This window comes from Pogona vitticeps, chromosome 4 (genome assembly GCF_051106095.1).
Source record: "Pogona vitticeps strain Pit_001003342236 chromosome 4, PviZW2.1, whole genome shotgun sequence".
NCBI classification, from domain to species: domain Eukaryota; kingdom Metazoa; phylum Chordata; class Lepidosauria; order Squamata; family Agamidae; genus Pogona; species Pogona vitticeps.
Window position 1 is genome coordinate 191,703,101 of NC_135786.1, and position 23,712 is coordinate 191,726,812.

The following is a 23,712-nucleotide window of genomic DNA, read 5'->3' on the forward strand; positions in this document are numbered from 1 at the left end:
GGCGTTAATCAACTATCCTGTGCTGCGTGCTCCCGACTTCGACCGGGAGTTCATCATTTACACCGATGCGTCTAACAGCGGCGTAGGAGCAGTTCTGTGCCAGGAGGATGAGAATGGTGACCAGCATCCAGTGTCCTACCTGAGTAGGAAACTTCAAAAAGGTGAGAGACATTTGGCAACCGTGGAGAAGGAGTGTTTGGCCATAGTCTACGCGATCCAGAAGGCCAAGCCTTACATCTGGGGAAGACATTTTGTTCTGTGTACTGACCATTCACCATTGCAATGGTTAAAGACAATGAAAACCCACAATAGCAAACTTATGAGGTGGGCTTTAAACCTACAGGACTATGACTTTGAAGTGAAGGTGGTCAGAGGGTCAGTGAACTGTGTTGCTGACGCCTTATCAAGAAGACCTGAAGAATGAAGACGGCGAAAGAACATGGACTATATGTATATAATGATGACAAAAGTAAAATGTACCTGGTTTTTCTGAATTTGGTTTGTATGAATAAAGGTAAATTGATGTAATGTTAATGGTAAATGTTTAAATGCATAATTGCTATGGTTAACTTAGAGTGTAAGGATAAGTAAGTATTATATGGTATGTATAACTGTTGTTGTATGTTTTATCCAGGTTGGTTTTTTGGTGAAAAGCACGTTAGCTTTCCCCCTACAAAACAACTTATAAAGAGGGGAGGTGTTACATACAGCACTGATGTTACCTGTCTGTCATGGGTTTGGAGGGAAAGTTCCATCCTATGGAGAGTGGAAGGCGGGACATCAGGAGGAGGGGCTGTACGGTATAAATATGTGATGCCTGTGTGGTGAGAAGGAGACACTGAGAGATGCTGAGAGACACTGGGTAGTGACGAAGCAGCAGCTGGGAAGAAGAAGCTGTTGTGGGAGTCTGTGTGTCAGACAGGGTACTTCTGTGTGTCAGAGTACCAACCTGATAGGTTCAGGTGTCTGTTGGGTAGCCAGAACTGATAGGTTCAGGGTCTGTGCTTCAAGTTAAGGGTTCTGGGTGAACCAAACTGTATGCTTGTATGAGTGAGAATAAGCCACGTTACTTTATTTTATTCACCTGATTGTTTTATTTTCCTGTGTGTGTATTTAAATAAACCTTATTCTTTTTATTGTTTAAAAATCCATCCCTGGTCTGTGTGACTTTTTATAGGGAATGGGTTGGTGGCAGCTTAGTGTAACTGTGTGGCAGATCCCAGTAGGTCTGGGTTTGTCACACCATCTTCACAGGTTTGGCTTGCTCCAGCGCCCCCCTACTGCCCCCCTTCTGCTCCAGCGCCCCCACACCGCCCCTTTTCATTCTACCGCCCCCCTGAAAAATGAAACCGCCCCCTGCTTTAGAGGAACTGTTCATAGGGCTATGAACAGCTCCTCTACCACCTTCATAGCTCAGTGTTCCATCCCTTTTCTGGTGGTGCCCCTACCTGGGTTTCACAGCACCCTCTGGAGCCACAGCACACCGTTTGGGAACCCTGACATAGTGTAAATATTTGCATGCAAATATTCTTAGGCAAGTTATTCAAATTGTTTCACCATTCTATTGTGTTCCACAACCAATTGTGCACTGTGGCAAGAGGGTGAACAATGCAGCCTATGGAACTGCTTGCAGGATATATTTTCTGTTTTCTGCAACTATGTGAATTTTGTAACCAGTTGTGGCAACCTTGAATTATGCCAGTGTAGCTACAAAACAGGATTTTGGCCACTAAATTCGTGATATCATAACCCCAAAAAATAACTCCCCATTCCAGTAATCTGCTGATTTGAAGAACAATGGATTAATTGTTTACCTCCATCATTAACATTCACTGGTCACAGAAAAGGTGGGGGAGCCTATTTTAAAATGTCAGGTTAAGAAAGTTCTGAGTTACAATGTGTGTTACATTTTTAAGTCTAGGTTGTTATTTCCTCATTTGTAGAGAGGGAGAATGCTGTGAAGTTTTGTTGCTCCAGGAGATAGATTAAATATCCTGTGTCCCAATTCTCTTTTACTCTTCCTCGAGGGGAAGTTATCAAAGTATGCTTTTATTCTGGATAGCACAGGATCACAAAACTACAGCTTGCCCTCCTTTTTATAATCAGCCACAAACCTTTTACCGGCATGAGGGAAAGAATACACTGTCTGCTCTTGCTTGCAAGAGGCTGCCACCCAGAGCATTCAGACAAAACAAGATGATTTTTTTTAAAAACAGAGAACAGTGTGTTGTGTATCTGTGTTCAGATGTCTTTAAGTAAATTTGTTAAGCATTAAATTCTTTAGGGCCAATCAAATTTAATTTTTAAAAAATGTTGATCAAGAGAGCCGTATGCATTTTTATATTCCATCAGGGAATAAAGCCACTATCTGTGGAGTGCCAGGATTTGTGTATTTTCTTCTTTTAAACTAATTATCTTTTTTCTTTCTTCTGGGAACCAATTTTTAAAATAATAACACATGCATTTTACAACTTTGGTTGTAGAACCTATTCCCTGAATTCAAAGGGTTTTTTTTAAAAAAAAATCTCATGTCATCTCTTCTATATTTTCTTAAAAATTAACTTTATTTATTTATTTATTTATTTATTTATTTATTTATTTATTTATTTATTTATTTATTTATTTATTTATTTATTTATTTATTTATACCCCGCCCACCTAGACCGAAGTCTACTCTAGGCGGCTAACAATAAAAAATGGAATAAAAACAACACAATAAAGTAAAAAAAACAACAATAGTAATATGGCACAAGATGAGGAAAAGAAAAAAAAATTGAAGTGATAATACATTTCTGACATTTGTAGCTGGTGGCCTTGTGTTATCTTCACCACCATGGAGATCTGGTGATGTGGGCAGAGTTCTAGCAGTAAGAAACCTGTCCCATGGTTCTTTGATTTTATTCTGAACTTGGAGACAACTACAATTCTCAGAATCCCCTGGCGTCAATGCTCTGATTTTATTACTCAAAGGTATGTAGTGTTCAGTCAATAGATGCCAAGTGAAACTTTTGCAGCAAGAGCAGCAGACCTAAATTACTGTTCATGGTCTCTTTCTGTCTCAGATCAACCATAAAGGATTTTTAAAAAACTGAAAAGAAATCAGTTATACTTTTCACGTTGGTGCTTATTTAAAACTAAAAAGTGTCATAAATCAAAGATATAGTGTTATGAGGTATTTTCACAGCAGAAGTGAGGGAGAGCATCTTCTCTAGATCTGGTCTTAGATATGTAGATATAGAGTTTAGAAATAACTGTAATTGTGCCTGTTTCAAAACCTTCTGTGTAAAACCACATTGAAGAAGATAACAATTGTTGCCCAAACCTTGTTGCTGGTTGTGAAGGGGCTCCATGACAGTTCAAGCCTTAGGATCCCAAACATGTAGGTCTACCACTGGACACAGTAGCTGCTTAATGCCTTTTGTTTACTAGTACTGGCAAACACTATCGGAAAGCACCCAGTCCCACAGTCAAGAGGAGCACATAGGATGGATCAGTTTCCCAGTACCTTAGCTTTTGTAAGGGTATCTGAAAGACTCTGTAGAGCTAATGCATAGAACTGGGTCAGGATGTAGCTTGTGTTAAATTGGTGCAACCTGCCTGAATGTATATCTGTCTGTGTTTATCTTTCTGTATATGTATATATATATGCATATGCATATGTATATGTATATGTATATGTATGTATGTATATGTATATGACACAGTTAGAAATACAGTATGCTAGACACTTCTAAAAATATCATCAACTCATAGAAAAGTTGGTGTTATCCAACCAGGAAGCAGATTTGATACTGGAATGTCCTGCTTTGTTTTGACATGTAAAATCTTTTCTGTAAAAAGCAGAACATTTTCCAATAGCTGTGGGTAGTTAATGGCTGATGTGTGTGTTTTTAAGCTCTTCATTATTTCTATGGCATATGTATTGACAGCATGTGAAGATCACTAGATATATAATTCTGTTTCGTAAGCTATTGTTTCCTTTTTTTGCTTACACTTGGATTGTTGAAATTCTCTTTAATCCATTGCAGTGTAACTGTGAATCATGGGTTTTGCTTCTTCTGAAGTCTGCTGTAAACCACAGAATGTGAAGTATTTACTGAGTACATTATATAACTTGTCAGTCTACTGCTGTAAGCAACTGCGCTTGGATGGCTTCATGGGCATTTTTTAAAAGACCAGACAGAGCAAGGCAGCTAATCATAATCTTTCTTTTGAAATGAGATCATTATCTTTAATAAGCTGCCTGTTGTAAAAAAGACAGAGTAAAGATTTCTAAACAATGAGGAAGGATTTTCTCTTGTGTTGTTCATGCAGTGTGGGGAACTTCAGCACCAAAATGGCAGCAAAGGGGTTACTTGTTCAGACTCTATTCTCTACCATTTGGTTCTGCAGTAGTTGTCAATTGGTAGTTCATGGACAAATAGTTACTAGGGTTAGTTTTGTCAACCCTAGATGATTACCTAGGGAAGAAACGTCCACTTTTCATTATTAGTTGATGATTCTAATTTGACCTAAAGGGCATGTCCAAAGATTTCAGGAGCAGGAAGCATTACGGGCCTTCAGGTTGGTTTGTGTGATTGATGAAGGGCTGCCCCAAAATCATGCAATTCTAGTAGGCAAATCCAATCCATATAAACTTTATTTCACATGATAAACAGCCCAGTATGAAGCATTAAGAAAATATAGAAGGGAAAGCCCATGGTATATTCCTAACTGACTGTACCACAGTGGTGTTGACACAGTCTTGCCGTGCTTTATATCGGTGTTCTCAGGACAATGCAATACAACTGCCTCACAGCTTAATCACAAGGGACCATTGCGAGGTGTCAGCATATGGATTATGAAAAGTTTTAATTGGTCAGTAAGGTTTCTAGATTCTTGCTTCAAGGTGCCAAATACAATGCAGTTTAGTTTATGGACATCAGTTCTATCTAAACACCTATTCTATTATAAAATATAAACCTCTAAGAACAAACCAGCCCAGTTTGCACATAATAGGTTTGTACTCTAAACCAGCCCAGTTTATATTAAACAGGAAACCATGAATTTCTACTTTGTGAACAAATTACAGTGTACAGTACATTTTATTTGCACATCCCCTCCCTTCTCCCAGGCCAGGATCAGAGGCAAGGGAGGTATGTGTACATCACTATGGCATATGTGATTCACAAGATCCCATCCAGCTTTACAGTTCTAAAATTATGATCATGAGTAGATGACAAAAATGAAGCTACAGTTTCCTGGTGCATTTGAGTGGTGGAAACAGTAGTAAACTTCAATAAACCAGGATTGGAAGCATTTTGGTTATTTTTATTTATTTTTTATTTATTTATTGTATTTATACCCCGCCTATCTAGTCATTTCGACCACTCTAGGCGGCTTACAACATAAGGATAACAAGTTCTAAAAAAATTTATAACAATTAATTGTTAGTGCACAAGGTTCAAATATAAGGGGATAGTTTTGCTTATTTAACAGGGAAAGTTGTGCTGGCTTCACTGATATGAAAAGGAAGGAAAGGGAATGAGAACACATGATCCCAAGACTTGTTCAAGTTTCCTAGACCCATTGTTATGGTTGTGTCTGATGGAGCCCATTGAATGAGTGGAGCATATTCACATCCTCTGATGGTAGAAGCCCATAATGTGTAAAGTCTGCACTGAAGACATATTTGCTGTATGTATTCCAATACAGAAACAACCTCTGGTGTGTGTCCTCTCTAGAGATATTATTCTAATTGCAGTAAGATGGGACATGTAAGACCATTGTACACTGTAGCTTTTTCAGAAAGAAGGAAAGATTTTTTTTTTCTGTCTCCAATAGCCAAATAAATAATAATTGGCCAACTTTTGTGCTATTCAGATAATATGGAAGCTGTTTGCTTTTCCATCTGCATCCATTGAAACTGTTGAGGGTCTTATTCAGTCCAGAAAGTTGGGAGGACACAGTTTCTTAAGACCATTTTTCCTTTTTGGAATGGGCTTCCTTCCTTCCTTCCTTCCTTCCTTCCTTCCTTCCTTCCTTCCTTCCTTCCTTCCTTCCTTCCTTCCTTCCTTCCTTACTTACTTACTTACTTACTTACTTACTTACTTACTTACTTACTTACTTACTTACTTACTTACTTACTTACTTACTCTTAAAGGAAATCAGTGATTAGACAAAGAATCTGATACATAACTACTCCTTAACCAAGTGAAAATCACAAGCCAAGTGAAACCCAACCTGTACTTTGAGATGAGTATTTGTTGTTGAAATGCACAGTCTGTCTTTTTTTAGGTCACGAAGGTTTTGCTAACCCCTTGAGATCCTTTGGCTGACATTAAAGTGGATTTTGTGATTTGATTACTGTATAGACCTTAGTCATGTGCACCTAGTTTTGCTGCCCTCCACCATCTCTTTCTTTATGTGAGCAGCAAGTCTGAAGAGAAGTTACTGCTTGTGTTTAAAGCAAGAATTTAGGTTATTCAGACTTTGTGCTTGTGTGTAGAGTTTAGATCTGAGCAGGACTGCTTCTTCACACATTTTGTTACTCATGTGAACAAAGTGACAATGCAGGGGGCCAACATTCTCTTTAAGATATGCGCATGCATTCTCACCCAGAGCCCCATTGGGGCTGAGTATGGGCAGCTGGCAGCTGTTTTTTTTTTTTACTTTCTGTTTCAAATGAAACCACGCCCATCCCCATGCTCACACTGTGGGACAGAAAATTAGAGGGAATATTGGAGGAGGCAGATCTAGGCAATCTCCTCTAACTTTGTTGATGATGTTGGATTCAATAGCTACTGAACAGGGCTAGCATAACTATTAAACAAGGAAGCATAATAATTTAGAATAACCAATTGCACAATTTCCATAATACACACATTTATAATATGTAGATTGGACTATCTAGGTTTGGAGAACCAAAGTGTGGCAGTCCTAAATTATTCTTACTCCTTTTTGTACTTCACTCTTTTGTAGCACATTGTTTCCCCCCCCCCTCTTTTTCATGTTTCGAAAAGGGTGGGGTGGCAAATACGTAACAGCCATCAGGCATCTTATCTACTGAGGCAGTGAAGCTATAAACTCCTTTCCCCATCAACAAACATATTTTTGAGTAAATTACATGGATCCTATTGGGGAGGAGATAGGAAGAAAGGAAACTGGTGGAATCTTGGCCTGCACACTTGGTGCCACACAGTAGTTATTTGCACTGTATTTCTTTCCTATGCCAGGTCAAAGTACTTATTTTTTCCTATGTTTTGTGTTTTTGCACTATTCGGACCCATATAGATATGTACAATACTTTAAAATATTCATATACAAATCAAAGTGGATGGTCTACAAATTGGCTTGAAGCAAATTGGTTGCTATTTGTAACACATTATTCAAACAGAATTGAAGCAGATGGTATTCATCCACTTCTAATATATATACTTCTGTGTGTCACATAAATAATTCCTGAATAACTCTAGCAGAAGTATCTTTTTATAATTGTTGGAGAGCTTAATTCACAGAAACGTTTTCCCAGTTCATTTTGAATTGAGCAATTACAGAAGGCAACAATAGTGCTTGAACATTCTTCTGCTGCTGTTATTTTTTGCTATTCCTAATCATAACATTTGTGGCCCATGATGTATACTATGTAAAGACAAGTAGCCTACGAAGCCTTATAAGCTAAACAACATATAAAAGGAACAGAGAGAAAGGAAAGCTCTTGTTACCATCTAATTGAGGCCTTTAATGATTCCCTATCCCTACAAGTCTTTTCAAGGAATGGAACGCAAATAAAGTGTGGCAGTCTCTAAATTACAAGCTTAGTATGTATGAGACTTCTGGGGAAATAGCAGTGGAGGTACTTGTGTCTTCTTTATTTATTTATGAGGCCTTATCTCTCACAATCACTTATGGAGAAGGGCACATTCTATGCCTTTGCAGAAATAAGAACTGACGTGGAAAAGAAGAGTCACTAACTCAGAAAAGAAGGATTTCCTTCCCTGCCAATACACAAATCTTTAAATCATTAGATAGTTTCTCTTCAGGCCTTGTTAGGAGAAAACACTTGTGCCAGAGGAGCTGGAACACAGTGAAGAAGTAGAATTAGCAACAAATTGGTGACATTTATTAGTTACTTACGAAGTGTGAGCCTTCTCTTTTATGGATTCAGTTGCAAAATATTGAGCTGTTTTCCTTGTTATTATGAAGTACTGTGTGTACGTTGGAATTTTTAATACCCACATAGTTAAGTCTCCCTCACACTGCTGTTCAAATTGTTTCAAAGCCTCCTATATATAGCTTGAATAGCAAGAAAAGTTATTTGACTTCTCTGTAGCCAAACTGGTTCCAAACATAATTTGTCTTGTAGTTGAACCACAGGAGGTGGCCATGTATCACTTTTTTGGTGGATGCTTGCTCTACATTTTGGAGACATGTTAGTGGACAGCATACACTCACAACTTCCCTGGTCAGTCAGGGGAAGTAGAGGCTTTGATTGGTATGTGTATCTGATCAGCCCTCTCTCTCTTTTTAAAAGTAAAATGGGTTCGGGGTGTTATTTTGTAAGAAAATACACATACACGAATATAACTATTGATGCAGAGCAGGACAGATATGGCCTGCCATCTCAATTCTCTATGATGTTCAAATGGGAGGTCAGCCCCAGAAGTGAGTATTCTGGAAGTATAGTTCAGACCATTCTTCTGAAATAACTAATAGTTGTCTAGCTAAATATTTCAACAAGATTACTGTAGCCTCTGTTTGTTTTCTTAAACACTGCCTTATTTATCTCAGTGCTGTGTCCCAAGGTGCTTAAATAGTCACAGTCCTGTGCAAAATGGCAAGCAGTAGTGTATTTCCACTTAAATTATAGTAAACATGTCTAATTGTGATAAATAGGGGGAGAATTTCTGTGACATTTCACATTTTCTCTGCAGCCTACATTTGAACCCATAAGTAAGTTCAAACATGTTTATGAGTAACCTGGCTTTTCTTACCAGATTACTCATAAACACGTCCAAACCCATCCATAAGCTCAAACATAGTTTGCAGGAAAAAAATGACATGCCATAGAAATCTTCCCACCTAGTGATAATAGTTGCATGCATTAGTTAAAATCAGCATATGCAAATTTAATGCAGGTTTGTGTGTGTGTGTGTGTGTGTGTGTGTGTGTGTGTGTGTGTGTGTGTGTGTGTGTGTGTGTGTGTGTGTGTGTGTGTGTGTGTGTGTGTGTGTGTGAAGAATGTTCTCATTTTTGGTATTCATTGTCTTTTATGTTATCTTTTTTTATCAATGGAGCAGCAGACACCCTAGGCCTGTATGTGGTACCAGTTAGTTCTGAGTGGTGTTAATAACTACCATACACAAAGCATTTGTTTTGTAGCTATGGATTTCCTAAGCCCATATAAAATACAAATATTCTCCCATGTTATCAGCTGCTATGACTATAAATTGATATTTTTCCAGACTTCAGTTGAAGTTGCTCAATAATTCATATGGTTTACATTCAGCTATTCCACCTTGGTGCTTTTGCCTGTCTTACCAAAATGTGTGCATCAAGAAAATCCATATTTCAATATGCACTTGATCTTTACAAAATTGTAAATTCCATTGTCTGATGTTGTTTAGGACAAATTAAATGTGTTTCCTGATAATTGAGTTTCTAGCTTACATCTCATTTGATTCTATGTATATTTATTCAGAAAGAAATTCCATTGTATTCAGTGTGGTCTTGTTCTCATATACATATACAGTGGTGCCCCGTATAGCGACGTTAATCCGTTCCAGGATTAACGTCGCTATCCGGATTCTTCGCTATGCGGGAGGGGAAAACCCATAGGAACGCATTAAACTCAGTTTAATGCGTTCCTATTGGGGAAAAACTCACCGCTAAGCGAAGAATCCCGATCCGGCCGCCATTTTCACTGCCTCGGTAAGCGAGGCGTGAAAACGCTGCGGGCGGCCATTTTCCCCCAGTCAGGCAGTGCTTGCTTCAGCTGTGGACGCCTCCGCGCAGGTTGCGCCGCCCAGCTGGGGGGAGAAGGTTGAGGGCGCCCACGGTGGAAGCTTCGCCGGAGGTTGCTCTGAAGCCAGGCTTCAGAGCAACCTCCGGCGAAGCGTCCACCGTGGGCGCCCTCAACCTTCGCCGCCTTCTCCCCCCAGCTGGGCAGGGCTTGCCTCCGAGCACCGGCGGTGGACGCTTTCCCGGAGGTTGCTCTGAAGGCTGCGCCTCCCAGCTGGGCGGCGCTGCCTTCAGAGCAATCTCAGCCTCCACCAGGGGTGCTCGGAAGCAAGCCCCGCCTAGCTGCGGGGCTTGCCTCTGAGCACCGGCGGTGGACGCTTTCCCTGGAGGTTGCTCTGAAGGCTGCGCCTCCCAGCTGGGCGGCGCTGCCTTCAGAGCAACCTCAGCTTCCACCCCGGGGCTCGGAGGCAAGCGCTACTGAGCACCGGTAGTGGACGCTTTCCCTGGAGGTTGCTCTGAAGGCTGCGCCTCCCAGCTGGGCGGCGCTGCCTTCAGAGCAACCTCAGCTTCCACCCCGGGGCTCGGAGGCAAGCCCTACCGAGCGCCGGCGGTGGACGCTTCCCTGGAGGTTGCTTTGAAGGCAGCACCGCCCAGATGGGCGGCACTGCCTTCAGAGCAACCTCCAGGGAAGCGTCCACCGCCGGCGCTCGGAGGCAAGCACCGCCCACCTGGGGGGAAATGGTGCCTATGGGGAAAAATCGCAAAGCCATCGGTATGCAATCACTTTTGCGATCGCAAAATCCGCATCGGTATGCGGATTCGTCGTTAAACGGTGCACTCGTTATACGAGGCACCACTGTATTGTAGCCTAGACTCTGTGATGCAGTCATGTGTGCTTGCAGGAGTACATTTCAGATATTATTAAGTGGTCACCTGAAAGCAAGAACTTCAACGAGCCTACCAAGTGACCTGCAGAGGTAACAGATAGGTAGGCTTTGGATAGAGCGAAGAGGGGCAGCTGAATCTAGACAGAAGATAGCATGACATTTGATGTCACAACCACACTTTGGACTTTGCCATAGTTCTAGGATGTGTTGGAAGCCTCCATTATTTAAAGAGGGAGAGACCATTGCTGAAGCTGAGTCCTTCATTGTCTAGGAAGGAGGTAAAGCCTGGAGCAACCTCTATGGACTCTGTGCAGATGGTGTGATTGTATGGTTTTATCACCAGGTGATACTGGTCTTAGTTGCATCTATGGTGTCAGTTCTGCTTTTGTTTAAGTGAGACAGTAATGTTCTTGAGCAGGTAGACCAATATATACTTGAAACTTTCTATGGCAGACTCCAATGTTGTGCACTTTTGAGGAATCAGGACTGAAATACGTTTTCCTGTAACATGTGTTGTGTTGTTGCATTTTCTTGTCTCATGTTTAGCCCTCTTCACGTATTGAGAAGAACATGTGAGCACAGAAAGTAAGGACAGAGGGGGGACTGAATACACTGGCTGTGCCCCAAGATTCACATGAATGGCCTTCTTGTTCTACTCTACATTTTCAACCCTTGTGTGTTCTTTCAAACACATGGAGAGGACTATAAATTGTGCACTGGTGTGTGAGGCTTTCAGTCTCTAAATTAATTACCTCAGATGGTGTCATTATTTGATGTTCCTTTTTTGAAATGTCTGCACAAAATGATAAAATTGCTATTAAAATTATTCTAGTGGAAGTAATTTGATCCAAAATCATATGACATGGCCCCTTAGAATGTTGTGGGTATGCCACAGGAATTCATGTAGGTATATGGGCCCAAATCCAGTTGTTACTCCCAAGGAGAAGCAATCCACTATTTCATTGACATTAAGTGTTTACATTCCATTTGACAATTGATTTAGGCTTGGGTATGGCTGACCTTTAATCAGCTGCAACTGTGTGAATTGATTCTCTCTTGCCCCTGGATCAGAAGATCCTATGGGATCAGGTCAAAAGTCTATTTTAACTCTCCCTGAGTCCAACCAGATGCTTCTAGGAAATTCAAAAGTACAATAGTGACCTTCTGCTCATGTTCTTAAGTAAGGTATGGAAAAGTGAATAGCTTCTGACACAGAAGGTCGTATACATGGTCCTTGTAGTTATTGATAGCCTGGTGAATTTGTCTAATTCCCTTTTAATGTTATCCAGGTTGGTGGGCATCACTGCATCTTACAGTAGTGGAGTCAATAGTTTAACTATATGTGATATTAATAATTACGTCCTATTTATCTTGAATCTTTCAACGTTCAGCTTCATTTGTTGAGCCTTGAGTTCAAGAAGCGAGGGGGGAAATTTCACCCAAAATTTCTCTAGAACATACAGGCATATGCAGTTATCAACTAATATTAGATCTGGCAACAGTGTCAGATTTCAGCTACTGTACTTCTTTCCTGGAAGTCAGCTTGGCATCTTTTCCTGATGTTTTTGCCCCAGTCTGTTTTCTACATCCGATTAATATTTCTATGAGAAGACAGTAAACATAATTATAATTTTAGAACTGCAGAGCTGGAAGAGACCCTGTGGATCATTGAGTCCATCCTATGCCAAGGAGGCACACAGTGCAGAATCAAATCCCCAACATCTGGCTCCATAGCCAGATAAAGATTAAATTCTTCCAGTTTAAAACAAAGTTTAAACTCTTTCAGCTGTGTTAGTTGCTGAAAGGTAAATTGCTGTGTGGCTTACTAAATCTGTAGTAAATAAATGAACCAGGAGCTAATAAATATAATAGCTGAAATTTTGTACTTTCACTTATAGTTAGTTTAATTAGTTAATTAAGTTTAAAAATTTCTGATCAATTTTTAAAGTAGCCTAAATTAATTGGGTAGCAGTTTTTTAAAAAAATAATGATCAGTTTTAGTACAAGTACGTACTTCTGAAAAGTGCAGATGGTATTTTATAAGTGCCATTTCCCTTGCTTTCACACATATACACAGGAGGTATGCCTTTTCTGCAGTGTGCTATGGCATATGCATGTGTCAAATTAAAAACAAAAGGTTTATTTCTTCAAAAGTATTGCTTTCCAATCTGAATAAATGTACTTGTGCGACTATTGATTAGTTGATTAAAAGTGTTGCCACTAGGATTTCTGGAATTGAATGTCAACACCTTAAAGTGGAAGCATTACACTCCTGATTACTTTTTTAAGTGAAAAATGATAGGAAATAGCTGTGGCAATGCCCTGCTGTCACTCGCCTTTTCAGTGGCATCTGATTGGGCCCTGCAGAAGACAGAATTTTGGACCAGTTCTTTGTGTTTAGGGTACGACTTTGGGGCAGATGTCCAAGGTCCCACATATTTTGCCACATATCTTTTTTTAAACAGGCAAGTCACCTCTCTGTTTGAAGGGCTGTCAGAGGATAATCTTTTATTTGGCAGTGCCCTCTCTTAGTTCAGGTCCAATTAACAATAAAGAACTATACAAAGAGTTATCTGAGTGAACACCTGAACAGTAGACTGCACTGTTAATGTACATCATGGTTTCCTCCTCTATGGTGAGATGTATTGCATTAAAAATACAGAAATTATTTTAAAATTTAGATTTATACACATCATTTATATTATTTATATATTTGTTAGATGCTTATATTGTCTATCTGAATTGGGTTTCCATGGATAAACATGAGTATTTAGTTAAGCATTTATGAACATTTTCATAAGGTAATGTTCCCCTATAAATAGGCTTCGGATCTAGATAGGGAAAAATATATATTGGCCATGCGGTTATTCTACTGTGGAATTCTGTGGGTGTTATTCTTTTCATTCAAGTTGTGAGATCCAACATTGCTCTGTGATGTAAAACGGCATGATGGTGCGTGTTCTTAAAGCCAGGGAGCTCCTGTGCTCTGTTACTGCAGGCTCTCAGGAATGCCCCTTGCAGAACATTCCTTTCCTGGGCAGCCAACTTTGGAAGCTAGTTTATTCTTGGCTGCAAAACCATGAGGATGTCTGAATGGAAGACAGGGAAAGAGGACTTTCCTTCTCATCTATGCCCACAAAGGAAGGATCAGTAAAAGTCTCTCATCTTGCAGAGACAGGTAAAGGAAGGGGAGGAGGGAAAAAACAGGCAGCTGTGTGGGACTCTCCAAAGGAGGGAAATTGGGGATGGTGGGGGTGGAGTGACAAGGGGTGGAGGAGAGGAGCAAAAGGGAGTGTATCTGGGTGCCTTGTGATTGGTAAGCTTTGCAAATGCATCTGCCAGCAGGACTTCAGTGGAATGTGAAACCAAATCATTTACAAGTTAAAGATAGACACAGAGTACACCACATTGTGGGCAGGGATTTCAGTTTAGTCTCTCACAGAAATCTGGAGTGGAGTGCATGTCTTTTACAACTCTGAGACTTCTTCAGACTATCAGAAACCTCTTAGGATACTTTTTAAGGAGCTTAAAAAGACCATGGTGCATACTGCGGGGTAAGTGGCAATCTTTATTTGAACTCCTCTCTTTGCCTTTATTGTACGTGCTCTGTGCCGTCTGGTCTAAAGCATTACATGGAGGCATACTTACAGTTGTTTACCCTTTCTGAGTGGTTTGGAATGCATGCCTTTCTGAGTAGTTCGGAACACATGCCTTCACAAACTGGCATTGCACACCTCATCTTGTTGTGGCATGTTTGAAGATTCCCCCCCCCCTTCGGTGATCCTAATGAAATCATTTAAAATTGGAGTTTCATTCTTGTCAGATTTATTTTTCCCTGATAATATGCTACATCTATTTCCCTCCTAGAATGGGAAGCAATTATGCAGAGCTGAAGTTAAAATCAAGTTGTTTTTATTATTATTAATTTTGGGTTTTTTTGTTTTTAAATGGTTTAGTAGCAGGCCATCCTAGCTACAATCTAGCACTTCTGATTCCAGTCGGCTCTGTTTCCGTCTTGTTCTTTTGCAATGTGTAATTTGGGTGCACAAAACATTCCATTACTCTGTCTCTCTTCCACCCCGTTCGCTGGCCACCTGCCTGCCCCCTCTACTTTTCATACTTGGTAATATATACCTTTCACTGTTTTGTTCTGTGTTGTAAACATTTAAGTGCCATGAAAAAATGTATAGTAACATTTGTATAAACAAGATTGTTAAAATATAAAACATACAGAGTGTTCTTGATCTTTTTGATTAATTGGGCAAAAAATAGGCAAGCCCTCCTTTATCAGGCATTTCTGGTTACTTGTTTCAAAGTTTTCTGATCCTCATCTGAACTGTAATCTTATACTTGGTTACTCATGCATGTACACCACTGATGTTGGTAGGGCTGTTGCAAGAAACTGATGATAGGTTTATACCCTGTGCTTTTATAGACTCAAACAGAACTATTAAAATACTTTATGATTTCACAGAATAAGAAGAAGGCTAGGTACATTTGCTTCATTGTACAGGCTGTGGTTTGCTATATAAGAGTTTGGCCGAATGTCAGTCTGAGCTTGCTCACATTAATTTGTGGTACAAAAGTACACCTTACTTTCTTACTTATAGTTAACTTTCATAAATTCTGCCTACAAAAAAAGAAGAAAAAGGTGTTTTTAATAACCTTTTAATAGTTGCAGGGAGAGATAATGTTTTGCTTTTTTAAAAGTTGAGATACATAACTCCTGCTCCTTTGGTTCATATTTTGAAGCATTGTTTAATGCTACAAAGCAGTGTTGAGTTTGGAAATATGAAAAGCGACACTTAGCTGCAAGTGAAACCTGTTTCAGTCTTTTGATAGAAAGTCTGTTGCACCTGACAGGCTGTCCCTTCTCCTTGTTAGCTAATTCCATATGCCACAATGCTTGAATAATTTGTGTGTGTGTGTGTGTGTGTGTGTGTGTGTGTGTGTGTGTGTGTGTGTGTGTGTGTGTGTGTGTGTGTGTGTGTGTGTGTGTGTGTGTGTGTGTGTGTGTGTGTGTGACATAAATAAAGTTACTTTTATGAAATCTGGCCTTTCCCCACATTGATCATGACTGAGAAGAGGTAGAAACAACTTAAAAGAACAAATGAGCACATCAAAGAGAAGAATATGGGGATTATGACCAGTTTAGTGGGTTCTTGATTCCTTAGGCCAGGGTTAAGTTTAAATATGTAGCATAAGTGTAGTATTTTGTAACACTTAAATATAGAATAGGATGGGGTAGGAGCAGAAGGAAATATTTTACCTCTGGTAACAAATGTAGGAGTTACCTTGCCTGGAAGAGAAGATAGTCTGGGAACACAAAGTTATGGAGAAGCTGGCATGTTAAGTGGGGAATTGTATCTTTCCTGTCAGCCATTGATGGGTCATGGGTTTCCTATCTTTGCCATTTAGGGTATCTGTAGAACCATCTTCTTCCACATGAACTGGACTTACAGTTTGGAAGTCCTGCTCCATGTCCATCTTTGAACAACCTCTCTGAAGCAATATGTCTGCCCCCATGGTTTTGCACATTGCATACAGTAGCAAAGGCTTATTCTGCCATGCTTTCAGTTAAATATAAATAGTCTTCCAGATGGAGAACTCCTGAAGCTACCACTGTGCCTGCTGTTAGATATTGTACGGCTGTTCTGTCTTTCTCTACTTAAAATATTTTCTGGGATAATAAAAGGATAGAAATAGTGAGAAAACAGAGGAGAGTTACAAATGGAAGCCAGCAAGACTTGAACCCCCACTTCCCCCAATTCTGTGAATGAAGGAGAATGATTATGTGACAAAAGCCCTACTTTAAAGCAGTTTTCTTATTTTACTTTGTTTACAGCAGATGCTGTTTTAATAGTTTATTCTCCAGTAATATTTCTAATGCTGCTGCTTTAGTTTATAGATTATGAACTACTTATGGTTTCTGTAGGAAAGGAGGTTATAAATAATTGTCAATAATATTAAATATACATGATCGTGTTTCTACTACTTTCTATTTATAGCTATATTGGCATAGTATCCCATCATGGTAGTGCTTCCTGTTTGTGGTTGCTTTTGCTACAATAATGCCTTTCTGTAGAATATCTAAAAATACTGGGTCAGGTTTCTAAAAATACCTTTATACTCTGGGAGAACTGGAGTATGTCAGCCCTTAGGGAAATTTGACAGGTTCTATTCAAAAGTTAATGAAGCATTTTAAGATAATACTTTGTTAATAAAATGTATGCATGCCAGAATCCAGTGTTTCTCAGGAAATATTAACATGGAAATATCCATACAATCGTAGATAACGGTGCTATGTTATAAGCCAAACATAATGCTTGGGTCAATGGCACTCTCCAGACATTTCACATTGAAATTTTGTTCAAGGATGTAGATTATTGCAAGTGGCTGTTGTAGAAGATAAAAAAATACAATAAGAAATGTTCAAATAAACGTTGGCCAAACAGTAGTACTTTAGCAGAAATGTTTGTTAAGGTCAGGACCTGCAAACCCACTGATTTCTCATTACAGGCACCTCACCTTGGCATTGCCTGCCTCTGTGACCTTGTTGAAACCATTCAGTAAATGTTCCTGTTTTATTTACGCACAACGTCAGGAAATTTATACAGTACTAAATTATAACCATTCAAATTACTTGCCCATTAGCAGAATAACTATTTTCTTTCCCTTTCAAAATTCCTCTGACAAAGTTTCTGTACTCCACATGAATAGTACTGAAAGCCAAAGCAAAACATGAATGAATGTTTCATGAAACTACATTTGGGATCTGTCACCTGCCCATGTCAATGAAAATGCAAAGACTGTTGAATAGTGCACAGAATAACATTGATTTTGACCTGCACCACTGCTCTTCTAGTTCTACGAAATTCTCCTCCATTGCTTTAAAGAAAAAGACAAAAGGTTGTGGTTATTTTTTCAAACTGAAGAAATTATGGGTTACTTAGAAACATAACAGAGAATCTACAGTATGTAGGTAATTGATGGCAGTATTTCCTTGCAAACCAATTAATTACCCACAGTGAACCTCAGTTCATTCTAGAACACAGTAAATCCAAGCTAGCTGCCCAGCTTGTTTCAAGAACTTAATGTGAGTCATAGAATCATAGAATCATAAAAAAAAATTAAGTTGGAAGGGACTTATAAAGCCATTGGGTCCAACCCCCTGCTTAATGCAGGAATCCAAATCAAAACAGATTTGACAGATAGTTGTCCAATTTTCTATTGAACGCCTCAAGTATTGGAGTGCTCACCACCTCACAAGGTAATTGGTTCCACTGCATCATAGAATATCTTCCAGGATGTTCTGCACTGTTACAGGGTGGCCTCTGGCATTTGTTGGTGTAATTGAATAGCCTGTGGTTGAGAACAGGGAAAGTTCTCAACTAAACAGTGAAGAAGGCCTCACTGTTTAGTGTGTACACTGCATATATTTTCTGCACAGGTCTTGTTCACCTGTAGAATCTCAGTTTGTGTAGCAGAGATTGGAAAGTTACTTTTAGGAAGGATGGATATAATGGCATGCCGAAGCCATCTAAAACTGAGCAATGATAGGGTGATTCTCTGGGTCCTGGAGCATCATCTTATCATTCCTTAGTTGTGGGAAGCTTTAGAATGTCATCTGTATTCATTATCTTTAAAAGGAGCATTGCAAGTAAAGAGTCTGATGTATGTATTTACTTAGAATAGGAAGCTCTTGTACACCAGGTCAGATTATTGTCCCTCTCTACTGCAGTGCTGTCCATTCTGACTGATGTAGGCCTAAATTGACTGTCAAATTAGTGCATGTTCATCAGCGCAACAGGATTTTCTCTTTCACTTCTCTCCTTGCCCAACTGGCCTAAAATATTAGGAGGACTCAGTATATAGGCTTTAAGGAGGCATTGGAGAGGGGAATGTTCCCCTTCCCAATCTTCTGACAATCTTCAGCTGCTACTAGAGCTTGTTGCTTTTTTCAAATGGGAATTTGAAAAATCAGGAATTAAAGCTGGGATCTTCTGCATGCAAATTACACACTCTAATTCTGAATTGTTCTTTCAAACAGGGAATGTTCATGTATTCTGACTACTATTAACTGCTAACTATGGCAGAGAATAAAGGGTTTGAAGTTCAACCTTTCTACAAAATGCTAAGAATGCAGTGGGCAGACACCGCATAGAAAGCAGGCATAATTCCTTCAATAATATGTCATGGGGCAGAGAGTGGGAATTTACCAGCTTTTTCTGTGAAACATGATGCTTGCTAGGACAATGGTAAATAGGGGAAGCAGGGAAAACAACTAGATGTCCACGACTCTGTATAAAATGAATCACTCCCCTAGAATATATTTTGCTTCCCTCACACTTAAGAGTGTTTGCCAGCTGGCCAATGTTTTATCTCAGAGCTTTGGGCTAAGCCAGGCATAGATTAACCAGCACTGACGGTATTTATTTCACAGGTCATTAATCCTGCCCTTTTCCTTTGTACTCTACTGTAAAGGTAAGCTTTGTGTTCATTGTAGCCACATACACAGTAAGGAAAAACCAGAGAAATGGAAATTAACATGTTTCTGTGAGAAGATAACATTTGTAAAATTATTTATAAATGCAGTTGATCATATTGGCATTATTATACTTAGTTGTCACATTCTTGGTTCTTGTTGTATTAAAGTTGACAAAAATATGATTTTGTGCTCTAGTTGGTATTCAGATAATTTTGTAATGTCATGGTAATTCAAAACATGAGTTCTTTTGGTCTGAGTCAGCGAAGAGACCTTCATTTCAGTTATTTAAATAGACTTGAGATGTGGAATTCTATATACCACAAAATTCTACTGTGAAACAAATTATTAAATATTTCAGTATATTTATGTTGGCAATATCTTATTTAAGTTTTCAGAGAGGTACGTAACTGTGTCGGACTGTTTCAAGCACAACAAAAGCTGAGTATTGAGACACTTTTTGTATGCCATGTTTCTGAAGAAGTGGATTGTCATCCATGATAGCTACTAATGAAATAAATTTGTTAGTCTTAAAGATATTCAATACTTTTGTTTTGTTTTGTTTTTTCTCAGTGTAGTTCAATCTTAGAGACAATTCTTGAGCTATAACATCTCTATGTTATTCTTACACAATGTATCAGAAATGGTAATGCTTTGTTTGAACCTCTGGTTGTACAACTATAAAACTAATTTTACTCACTTGAGATTCCACATAGTACAACTGTGGATATTGTGCATTTCTTTTTTATTCCAGAGATTGAGTGCAACATTTACAATTTCAAGAGTATGAAAGCTCCATTTCTGTTCTGTGCAGATACACTAAGTTCTCTAGATCATCTTATCAATAACATGCCTCTGCTATTCAATTATTATTTTAAAAAAATGCTTCCACCTGCCAGTGTTCTCGATATGGCATTATTTTTTATTCATGGGCAGTTCTTGTAAAAGAATTGTCTGAATATACTTGTTCAGTGGTTTTGTAAGTCCGTTATAACAACCAATAAGTCTACACCATTAGTCCTGCTTGCCAGGTTTGAGTCCTTCTATATGAACTCAAAATGTTCAAAAGCTGAAATGGTCATTTAAAGGAGGCAGTATGAGACATCTGTGGTTGCTCTGGTGATATACAGCATCACAGGCACTCACAAAGATTTATTTGTTATTATTTTCACAATTGTTTATTGTCTACATATTGTGTTTTAGTTCACCTGTATACTGCCAGAGAACTCTGGTTACCGAGCCATGCAAAAGTGCAATAAATACATTTATTACTAGGATTTATTACTTTTCCAATGAAGATACAAATAAAATCCAAAATGTATATAAATCAAGTCCAAAGCAACAGAGGTTAAAGCAACAAGCATGGAGATAAAATGAATGAAAAATGCAGCATAGTGAAGAAATGTGCAGAAGGTTCAAAGATCTGAGAGAATTAAAGGTCTCTGGGTGGCAGGAAAAAGAAAACTGTTTAGATGTGAGGAAGTCCTATCTTGGGAAGGTTTCTTCTCTCTTGGGAAGGTGGCAGCATTTCCTTCTCTGAGATTTCAGGGTTTAATCCTCAAGCTTTCCTGTATGATGTCACATAGGCAGAGTACCTAACAGTTGGAGTGGGATACCAAGCTTTCTTCTTCTGCTGCTAGGACATGTGTGACAAGAAGGCCAACAAATCATACCAAATGGCAGAATGAGCCCAACACTGGCATGCTAAACAGGTGAGATGGCAGAAAAGAGAGCTAGTGGAGAACAACCACCTTCCTGCTAAAACAGTGAGCCTCAAGGTAGGGTAGAGATAGATGCCTAGGCTTTAAAGTCACTTTACACATAAACACCAAACTTTCTTCTTCCCAGTGCTGCTTGTCTTGAGATCCTGAAAAATATGTCAATCCCAGGAGATTTTCAGCTTTTACTTTGAAACCCTAGGAATGATCCTGTTTTTCATAACTATTTTTCATACTGCAAAAAAAGATCTGCTTCTGAATAGCTGCAACTGGATCTAAGCATGCGAGGGCACCCTGAGCAGGCTCTCTCCCATAAGGATTTTGGGTATTAGTTGGATATATATTGACAGAGGTGGCTCCAAGTCTTGGGCAAATGTCTAGCCCTTTTAAGTTGATTGTTTAATTTGCTAGTCGAATAGCTAATGCCACTTAATTTTACTGTACTCATTTGATTTCTATTGCTAGAACATGACACCCATCTTTATATTGTATGTATGCCACCCTGGGGTCCCTTGCATATGAAGATGTTTAGAAACCTTCAACAAAGAAATAGTAGACTTTTCCATAGTATTTCTATAGGCTCCATGGGCCCCATGCATTCCTTAGGCTACAGACCTCCGATGTCAGAAGGCATAAAGTGGGACCACCAGAGTATTAGCTGTTAATATCCATATAATTGCATTACTATTGGCACGAGAAGCATAATTAAATCATGATGATTTGAAGTTACCACTACTGGGAAGAGGATGAGGGGAAACAGTTTAATCCTCGCTAGAATATATTTGCATTGACCTACTTACAGTGCTGAAGAAAAAAGTGCCCTTTCCCATAACAGTAAAATGGATTTGTTCAGCACTTATAATGCAACTGTTCTCAAGGAGGTTGGCTTTGCAAAAAAATTCCAGGGAAAGTATGTGTATGGGAAGAAAAACATTATCATTCACCACTAATTCTAATCACTTTGTCCACTATTTAAGCTATTGGTAGCCTAAGCAAGTCTGTTGTAAACACTTTGATATGAATGCTGAACTATTCACTAATAGTAGCAAGTATGTCTCTCATCAGGTGCAAGGGAAGAAACATTCATGAGCTAACCAGTCTCTTTCTCTGGTTAACCTGTAAGGGCAGAAAGAAGGGCACAGGAGAAGGGTTTCCAGTTACAGTCCCAAAATACAGTAGGATCAAGCAGGAGTAGGCCATTCCTTGCTGAACCCGAATATAATGGTCAAAACTGGTGCTTTGGATTGTGTTGGGAAATAGATTGGCAGCCTGCATCATAATTCTATATTGTATGATTAACTTCCATTCTTCCTGGTCAGCACTCAGAGCAAATTTCTATAGCAGCTGAAGCTTCCAATAAATGTCCAAAGCTGTTTGTCTATACAAAGCTTTCCGTAATGTAATATAGAATTTACTGGAGAATGAATAACAGTGATGACCAGGCTGTTTTGGTCAAAGAAGGCTTATGACAGGTACTCCAGTTTAATATGATGGGTATCCAAAGGCATGACCAATTCTAACAGCACCACCAAAATTGATCTTATAGGCTCTGAAATGTAAAAGAAGTGCAGTTCCATCCAAAATAAGCCAAACCATCTGCCATCAGAATCAGACTTTTCTTGATTGAGTTTATCAGTCTCTATCCCTGGATGTGTCGTTAGGTCAATTCTGATTTATGTCAATCCTTTTCAGGGTTTTCCAGGTAGAAAATACACAGAAGTGGTTCACAATTTTCTTCTGGTGATGCCCTAAGACTGTGCAACTTGCTCAAGGCCACACAGGCTGGCTCTATATATAGGAGGCACAGTGGGGAATTGAACTCCCAACCTCTGGCTCCACAGCTAGATACCTAAACTACTGTACCCAGACAGCAGTTCAGTACTTCAAATTTGGTTTAAAGCAATCATTCTTAACGGGGGGCATACAGCCCCCTGGGTCCACCTGGCACATTTGAAGGGAGTTATAGATTGAAAAATGTGAGAAGTTTCTGAAAGATATATGTTTGTGCTGTATCCTTGTTTGACAAGGAGCCGGGAACCTGAGAAGAGCTCCGAAAATGACTATGGCCAAAAAATTTGAGAATAGCTGGTTTAGATGAATGTAAGAAATGGAAAGAGTTGTAGAGCACAGCCTTGTAGAGAAGGCTTTGCGTTCAACCTGCCTTTTTAAGGTTGTGCTGGTAAAAATTATGAAATTCTAGAGAGCCACTGCCAGGCAGTATCAATACAGGCCTATAAATATTAATGGTCTAATTTAGTGAAAGTTAACTATGTAACTGTGACATCTTGCTCCAAATCTATGGCAGATATCATTTAACACTTCTCTATAGATGTTAAGAAATTTGGAGAACAAGCTTCCCTGTGGAACATCAAAGTGCAAGATCCACGAGGCTGAGGAATAGTTTTTCCAGTATCAGCTTCTGGGAACAATCATCAGTATAACAGCAGAATCCCAGTGCCCTAGAATCCAATCTCAGACAGTCAATTCAAAAGGATACCTTGACTAACAATACTGAGAGATGCTAAGAGATTTAAGAGAAATGAGTTGGACTCTTGTCCTACTATAGGACATCCATCAAAACCCAAGACTATTTCAGTGCCAAGAGCAGGATGGAAGATGGGTTGAAAGGAATCTAAATCAGGGGTCTCCAAACTAGGGCCCGTGGGCCACATCTGGCCCACCT

General features: G+C 39.3%; 1 protein-coding gene across 49 annotated transcripts in view; it reads left to right on the plus strand.

Annotated features, from left to right (window-relative positions):
• DTNA (dystrobrevin alpha) overlaps positions 1-23,712 on the plus strand; it is a 271,418-nt gene that overhangs the window by 47,041 nt on the left and 200,665 nt on the right. For 9 of the 49 annotated variants that reach the window (XM_072998909.2, XM_078393715.1, XM_078393724.1 and 6 more), the window contains exon 1: positions 14,090-14,380. The exons of 36 other annotated variants lie outside the window; for them this stretch is intronic. In XM_072998909.2, the coding sequence (XP_072855010.2) occupies positions 14,364-14,380 (17 nt within the window). In that variant the 5' untranslated portion in view covers positions 14,090-14,363. Of the gene's footprint in view, positions 1-13,757; positions 14,005-14,089; positions 14,381-23,712 lie in introns of those variants that run through there. 4 more of the 49 variants (XM_078393727.1, XM_078393730.1, XM_078393728.1 and 1 more) reach the window with 2 other exon arrangements.